We start from the raw sequence: 8,900 nt of genomic DNA on the forward strand, positions 1-8,900 counted from the left end.
TGCGGCTGACTGGTCTAATTAGACCGGGCCAGCCTCAGCAATCGCCGCTGCAGGAGGGACTATGTGGGACTTATCTTATAGGTGACATACTGTTAGGGAACAGCAGTCACCTTTTGGAGACCCTCCACGCTTACCCGGCAATACGGAGTACGTTCATCATCATTTGATGGCGTACTTAGGCTATGTCTGACTGGTCTGCATTGACCAGCCTGTCGCAGCAATCGCTGATGCGGGGGTGGGTTATCACCCCTCTCAGCGATGAGTAGAGATGGTCTGCTATTAGGCACAGCAGCCATCTCTGCTCGGTCAATGTACCAATAAACACGGTGACCCCTTTCCGCGAACTTTTGTGGGAAGTTCTTCCCGGCAGTGCCGCACTATTACGGTGGATGTCGGGAAGGGGTTAATGTAAAGGCAGCAGTTGAGATGAGAAGAGAATAAGTCAGCAGAAAAGATACAATGTTTCCGTGGGCACTGAGAGGCTCTTTTCTCACATTTATCGCATCCCCTCCTCGGAGTGAGCCAATCAGGTGTAACTTTCACCTTCTGATATGTGGGCTATGTTCTATTGTCAATAAAATATGGTTATTTGTGATTTCCAATCTTTGCTTTTTTGTTTTATTTACATTAGTACCAACTGAAATAGGGCAATTGGCATGAGCCTCATGGGGTTTTTTGCCTTCCCCTGGATCAACACTGTAGGGGATTGTAGGGTTATAGGTTGAACTTGATGGACTAATGTCTTTATCCAACCTCATCTACTATGTAACTTATTTTTTGGGGGTGGGGAGGGGGGTTAGATGCAATGCAGTTTGGGATGCTCTTTTATTGTAGGCTATTTAAGATGGGAGGACTTGCGGCTCTTTATCCCACTGATAATAGTCAAGACATGGAAAGCCTGAGAAGTGGACGGAGTGACTAGCATTGGACTGTGAGCAGCTGGAGAAATGGGCAAACCTCTAAAGATTTGTTCTGGTTTTGGTTCAGATGGTTCAGCCCCCAGATTCGTACAAGGTCAAATAAGTTTGCCACACACTGGAAGTGAAATTAACTCTTCAGATCCCAGAGTGTAATAAGTGAAGGACTAGGGGAGGTGTGGAAACAAACACTAAAGGGTAAGTTCACATGGAGTATTTTGGTCAGGAATTTGGTCAGGTATCCACCCCAAAATCAGCCTCCAAAAAAAGCCTCCCAATAGAGTTCTGACCAAAAAACTCCATGTGAACTCAGTCTAAGGGAGCCTTCACATGGAGTAAACGCGCGTGTATTTTTTCAAAATACACGTGAAAAATAAGACTCCCATTGACTTCAATGATATTTTTTACATGTGTAAAAATACGCCAGTAAAATGTCATTGAAGTCAATGGGAGTCTTATTTTTACACGTGTATTTTGAAAAAATACACGCGCGTTTACTCCATGTGAAGGCTCCCTTAGGCTGAAGCCCCACTTAGCGGAAACGCAGCTTTTTTTGTTGCGTTTTTTTGAGCCAAAGACAGGAGTGGAATAAACAGAATGGAGATAAGAACTACCTATATAAACTATGTGATCAAAAGTATCCAGACACCCCCCAAAACATAAGTTTTTCATATTAGGTGCATTGTGCTGCCACCTACTGCCAGGTGCTCCATATCAGCGACCTCAGTAGACATTAGACATCGTGAGAGAGCAGAATGGGGCGCTCCGCGGAACTCACGGACTTTTATCGTGGTCAGGTGATTGGGTGCCACACATCACATAGGTCAATGTCAAACGACGCCTCGCTTGGTGTAAGGAGCGTAAACATTGGACGATTGAACAGTGGAAAAACGGTACGGTAAAATCTGATGGCAGGGTGTGGGTATGGTGAATGCCCGGTGAACGTCATCTGCCAGCGTGTGTAGTGCCAATAGTAAAATTTGGAGGCGGTGGTGTTATGGTGTGGTTGTGTTTTTCATGGAGGGGGCTTGCACCCCTTGTTGTTTTGCGTGGCACTATCACAGCACAGGCCTACATTGATGTTTTAAACACCTTCTGTTGAAGAGCAATTCGGGGATGGCGATTGCATCTTTCAACATGATCGAGCACCTGTTCATACTGCACGGCCTGTGGCGGAGTGGTTACACCACAATAACATCTCTGTAATGGACTGGCCTGCACACAGTCCTGACTTGAATCCTATAGAACACCTTTGGGATGTTTTGGAACGCCGACTTCGGGCAGGCCTCACCGATCTACATCGATACCTCTCCTCAGTGCAGCACTCCGTGAAGAATAGGCGGCCATTCCCCAAGAAACCTTCCAGCACCTGATTGAACGTCTGCGTGCGAGAGCGGAAGCCGTCATCAAGGCTAAGGGTGGGCCAACACCATATTGAATTCCAGCATTACTGATGGAGGGCGCCACAAACTTGAAAGTCATTTTCAGCCACAGTGTATTTCCAATTTCTTTTGTAGACATTCCGGGCTTTGCTGAAACGCAGTTCCGGAAAACTGCGTTTCAGCAACGTGGGGCCCCAGTCTTTTACTCACTTTCCCAAGCACTCAATCAGGGTCCTCTTCTGGCCTCTTGGCTGACATCACATACCTGGGGAAAACCACTGAGGCCTGTGATTGGGCCTCAGCAGTCACATGGGCTATGCCAACATCCTGATGCCTTAATACTTTACCCAATGCAGGAATTGGATTTGTTGTAAGAAGTAAGAAAAGGAGAAATCCTTACCATCTGTAGAAGTTGTAGAACTTGTATTATCCATTCCCGAGCCTGGGAGAGTAGTAAATTCCCTGCAAAAAAAAAACAAAAACAAAAAACAAACCCTTCATTACATTTAGAAAAAGGATTTTCTGACAGTTAGAAAACTTTTTCATCTTTACACATATGTTAATGCCAAGTTTATAGGGTTTTGTCCATGCAGCTTGTTTTAACCCCTTAATGACCGGCCCATAGTAAAAATAAATCGGGCAGTCAGGGTAGGTTTTCCCTGTCAGTGCCTAACAGCAAACATCCTCTCTTTAACGCCCTCATTGAAGCTGAGCTCTAATGGGGGGGTTTTAACCCCTTGGGTGCCATGATCAAACATGAAAAAACATAATTCCCCCTACAAAATGGGGTCACTTCTTGGGAATTCCAGTTTAGTTGCACCTCCAGGGCTCTGCATAAACAACATGGCCCCCAGAAAGTCCCTCTAAATCTGTACCCCAATAGCTAAAGAGCGCAGTGCTCCTTCCCTTCTGAGCCCTACTGTGTGCCCAAGCAGCAGTTCGCACCCACATATATAATTTTTTGCCCCTTCGGGATGGCCCCTTAATAGTTTTAGGAGTGCAGGCCTCTGACATCACAAAGTGGCAGCAAAGTGATGGGCACCGAAATGGTATATTTCTTTAAAAATTTTAATTTTGCACATTAATTTTTGGGAAGCATTTTAGGCTCAAAATGATAATACCCCTTGATTCACTCCTTGAAAGTTGTAGTTTACAAAATCGGGTCACTTTTGAGGGGTTTCCATTGTACTGATATTTTAAGGACTCTGCAAATGCGACATGGCACCTTAAAACTATTCCAGCAACATCTGCCCTCCAAATAGCGCTCTTCCCATTCTGAGCCCCACCATATTCCCATACAGCAGATTATGGCCACATATGGGGTATTGCCGTGTTCAGGAGAAATTGTTTAATAAACTGTGTGTACATTTTTTGACACAGGAGAAGTGGGGTGATATATTTAGGGGTGTTTTTCTTCATTTTTATGAGTTATGTGGAAAAAAAACTGCCTTTAAAATGACACTTTTGTGTAAAAAATATGAAAATGTTTTCTTTAACGCAATTTTTTTCAAAACCTAGGAGTTCAAAATACTCACTATACCCCTCTGTGTGCTTAACGCAAGGTCTCTGCATTGAACATGCGAACAGAAAAGTACTTCACAATCTACTTTCCTGTCCCCATGACTTGTGCAGAAAGGACACGGACACCATTAGTCTATGGGATCTGTGTGCTTTCACTGCACACCGCTTGCCAATGCATTTGGTATTCCATTCGGGTAGGGTTCCCCATGTGGACTCCCTGAACGGATTACCGACGCAGATATGAACCAGGCCTTATAGTGAGGTCTGTGCATTTTAGGGTCAAACGAAATATTGATTTCTGCAAAATATGTTCTATATATTTTTAATTATTGATGGACTGTTGATCGATGTATCATATTGTGGTGGCTCCAAAGGGGACCAACATCTTCAATTCTTTGCATTCTTCAATAGGGTTGCTCCATCACTTTTGGCACACTTGGAATTTTCTCACTAGCCACTACCATTCCTGAGCAATCATTGCTGTTTGTTTTAAAACCCAATATGCTAATCAGGTTCTTCGCAGTCAGGTGGGTGGTCCCTGTATATTTACTCCAGCACAGGAGTATTATTATAGTATTATTATTTTGGGTGATGAAACTAACAGCGCTGATTGCTCAGGAACAGTAGGTGTGATAAGAGATCCCCAGATATGTATTTTCCAGTTACGTATTTTGCCTTGATGCGTTATCACCTGTTCAGACTCCTTATACCCAGTGTGGTATTTATGACTGTTAGGTAGGGTTCACACTACTGTTGGTGCCTGCTCAGAAGGTGTCTGTTACAACAAACAAACAAACAAAAAAAACGGACACCTATCATAACAGACAGTAACTGGTAGCTATCAGTTACTGTCCATTATATGTCCGTTGCCCATAGACTTTGATGTTAGAAAAATAATGGACACTTTCTGTCCGTTTTTTTTTTTTTTTTTTTTTTTTAATGGACAGAGAAGTCTTGCATGTAGGATTTTTTTTTGTCTGCTTTAACCCCTTAAGGACCAGGCCATTTTTTGGTTTCGCATTTTCATTTTTCCCTCCTCACATTTCAAGAGCCATAACTTTTTCATTTTTCAGTTCACAGAGTCACATGATGGCTTATTGTTTGCGGGACAAATTGTACTTTGTAATGGCACCATTCAATATGCTGTGCAATGTACTGGGAAGCTGGAAAAAAATTCAGAATGAGGTGCAATTGGAGAAAAAATGAATTTGCGCCATTTTCTTATGGGTTTAATTTTTACAGCGTTCACTGTTTGGTACAAATGACATGTTACCTGTGTTCTACGTGTCAGTACGAACGCGGTGATACCAAATTTATATAGTATTTGAAATGTTTTGATACTTTTAAAAAAATGATAAACTTTGCAAAATAGAAAAAAAAATTTGTGTCATCATGTTCTAACACCTGTAACTTTTTCATATTTCCATGTATGGAGCTGGTTGTGGTGTCTTTTTATGCGGGACAAGATGACGTTTCTATTGATACCATTTGGGGAAAGATCTGATGGTTTGATCACTTTTTATTCAATTTTTTATAAGAGGCAAAGTGTTGAAAAAAACGCTTTTTGGCTGTTTTTATTTTTTTTGCCGCTACGTTGTTCGCAGTACGGGATAAACGTTTTAATATTCTAATAGTTCGGGCATTTTGGAGCGCAGGGATACCTAATATGTTTATGTTTAATGTTCTTTAATTACTTTTATAGCTAATCTAGGGAAAGGGGGGTGATTTGAACTTTTATATTTTTTTTATTTTTTTAATACTTTTAAAAACTTTTTTTTTTCTTCTGTTACATTTATGATCAGACCCCTTAGGTACCTTGAAACCTAGGGAGTCTGATCGCCCATACTATTCACTGCAATACTACAGTACTGCAGTGAATAGCAGAATCCCAGCACTTCTATTAGATGCTGCCTCTGGCATCGTCTAATAGATCTCATGCAGAGACAAGCCTGGAAGCCTTCAATAGGCTTCCGACTGTCATAGCAACCGATCACCGCCCTCATGTGACGTTCAGGAGGGCGGCGATCGGCGAAACATGGCGGCGCCCATGCCGCCTGCGCGGTTTACACGCTGCGGTCGCGTTTGACCGCAGTGTGTAAAGGGTTAACAGCAGCGATCGGCTCGGGCACCGACCGCTGCTGTTATTGGCAGGTCCTGGCTGTATGATACAGCCGGCATCTGCCGTGTATGGAGCGAGCTCAGCGTGTGAGCTCGCTCCATACATCCCCATGCGACCCATGACGTACAGTTACGTCAAGGGTCGCTAAGGGGTTAAAAAAACGGACATGCGTGTAAACAGACACTAAAGAAAACAAACAGACACTAAAGGACACAAGATAAAATCCCATTGAAATGAATGGAAATAGAAAACGGACAAACTAGTCTCCATTGCTAAAATCTTGTACGGACAATAGCCACGGATAATGCTGAGTGGACACCAACGGTAGTGTGAACGCCCCCTAACAAAACTAGATGTCTAGATGAGAGATTTTGACAACTTCTACCAATAGCCTCTATGTTTGTATACCAACTTCTCGTATTGGATTGTGTGATTGACTGTCTTGTGTGATTGACTGTCTTGTGTGATTGACTATATATCCATATTTCCAGACCCCCCTCTCCTGTGCTACAGACAGCCACCAAACCTCAGGAATATGGTTATTAGCAGCTCACTATCACCTCCAACTAACAAAGGAACATTTCCATGTGGACATAAGAGGTGCAAAACCTGCCCTCACATACTGACCACGGACAAAATAAAGATCCCAAACTCTGATCAACACTACAAGATCCCAGGTAACTTCACCTGCAGCACACCTAATGTAGTGTATTTGATATTGTGTACTAAGTGTCCTGAGGGCCTGTATGTAGGTGAGACAGGACAGTCACTGAGGATGAGGATGAACTCACACAGACATACGATTAGAGAGCAAAGAATGGACCTCCCTGTGCCAAAACACTTCTGCAATGAGGATCATAATATGACCCAGGATATGAAGATCCTGATACTAAGAGGGAATTTTAACTTTTAATTTGGTCAGCTAAAATACTGTAGCCAGGGCTAATTTAAAACAAATAGATACTACAATGAACATGATCAGGGTCACTCTCACTAAATTCTTTTGTATGTGTCCCTACAGATTGTTAACACACTTGTTTTAAGATAATTGAGCACCGGGGAATGATAAACAGAGTATCTAGCAGACTTCAACAGGCACAACTTGATGAGCTTAAAGTAAATAACCTGGCTACTGCTTTCACTGTATAGGAACCTTGTCCCCCGTTCCCCTGCTCTAATATCAAAGATAAAGCCCTAGAGTCTCCGCTCATCTATTTGGCTTATAGACACTAAGGTACACCTGCGTACTTGCCGACGGGAATTCAAAAAGAGGATTTTGGAACACGTTGGTTATATCAACAGGAAGGAGGATAAAACACTTTCCAACCACGTGTGGCAATGCCATGAAGGAAACCCTGGTACTCTGAGGTTCCAGGGTATTGAACATATACCTGAACCCACAAGGGGAGGAGACTGGGATCGCCTCTTATTACAACATGAGGCGAGGTGGATCTTTAAATTTCAATGTGTGAGACCTAAGGGTCTTAATGACCAAATTTCCTTTGCCCCGTTTATTTAAGGATCGGACAGCAGGGTTATATACGACTTCATCTTGATAATTCTTATATCTTACACTGACAGTGTTAATTAACTGTATGATAGTATCAATGACAAGAGGTAGTAGTGTTCAATGAAGGAAATCGGCTCTGTGACTGCGCACATACGTTATGTTTCTGGAGCTAATTTAGGGTTGATCTTTAAATGTACCCCCCTGAATTTTGTCACATAATGCATATAACGATTAAATCAACTCTGTGACTACGTATATTTTATCACATCTAGAGTTGGGCTATGGTTAACCCATAAACATTCCCTTTGTCATTGTGTAAGATCTGTACTCTGTCAGAGTAATATTTATACTATATTTTCTTTGTAATGTATGATATCACTTTCACCTTCGTTATTTACCATTAGTCAGTATAAAGCGATTTATTTTACCTTATAAAAGAAAGACCAGACAGCAGAAGGTGACGAGATGCTTTAATACAAATGCCCTGTACTGAGAGCATCGAAGGTTCAGCTGTTATGATTAACAACATAAGGGTATATAAAATGTAACTGAGAAATTAGTTCTGCAGTCGCGATATATTATGGTCTTTCAACTGAAATAGAGTAATCTTTAAGGTTGCCACTACATTGTTGCGTGGTTTGGACATTGTTCAGACGAACACGTATCGCTGCGTTATTTATTGGCCAATATAGGGCATCACTTCCCCTGTTTGCTTGATATCCATATATCGCAAATATTGGCAACAATAGAACGATTGCATACTCTGGTGATAACAGAATGATATCATAGGTATGCTGAGTTATCTATTTGCTGATATAGGGCATCATTCCCCAATCTTGGTTGATATCCATGGATCGCATATTTTGGCAACAATAGGATGCGCGATATACATAGATCGCATATACGGGCAATAACGGAATAATACCATAAGATATGGAGTCGATGATCTTTATTAACAGCTGCTATTATTAAACATACTTACCTTCTGGTTCCTTTGTCCGTGTAGAAGGACAGCGCTGTGGAATCGGACGCCTCGGGGAGTAGTGCACGCCCACTGGAGGGGGAGGTATCCTCCGTACGGACACTCTGTGATTTGATTGGCAGAGAGCCGGATGACGTAAAGTGGGCGTTTCCCTAAGAACGTCTGGGTTCTATTTAAACCCGAGCGCTGCAGCAGTCAGCGTCAGACACTCCGTACCGGTTCCCACCATCAGGGGACCGGGAAATGCGGTTTTAACCGCAACTACATCTTTGTTATTTTCGAATACCATATCCTCTCCTGATGAAAAGTTTAGCTTTGAAACGCGTTGAGAGAAAATTATTTATTTAATTAGATGCAACCAACGGAATATCTAGCTACCTATGATGTATGCCTAAATGAACAGGAACATAGTTCTGATACATATAGGTCCTAAATGTATTGGAGTCCTATCTGATATATACACTGGGCG

General features: G+C 42.3%; 1 protein-coding gene across 1 annotated transcript in view; it reads right to left on the bottom strand.

Moving 5' to 3' along the window:
* LOC142214637 (NACHT, LRR and PYD domains-containing protein 12-like) overlaps positions 1-296 on the bottom strand; it is a 114,426-nt gene extending 114,130 nt beyond the window's left edge. Inside the window, exon 1 of the mRNA XM_075283575.1 lies at positions 135-296. Within this exon, the coding sequence (XP_075139676.1) occupies positions 135-296 (162 nt within the window). The remainder of the gene's footprint in view (positions 1-134) is intronic.
* Positions 297-8,900: the final 8,604 nt, after the last annotated feature.

Source organism: Leptodactylus fuscus, chromosome 7 (genome assembly GCF_031893055.1).
Source record: "Leptodactylus fuscus isolate aLepFus1 chromosome 7, aLepFus1.hap2, whole genome shotgun sequence".
Lineage (NCBI taxonomy): Eukaryota > Metazoa > Chordata > Amphibia > Anura > Leptodactylidae > Leptodactylus > Leptodactylus fuscus.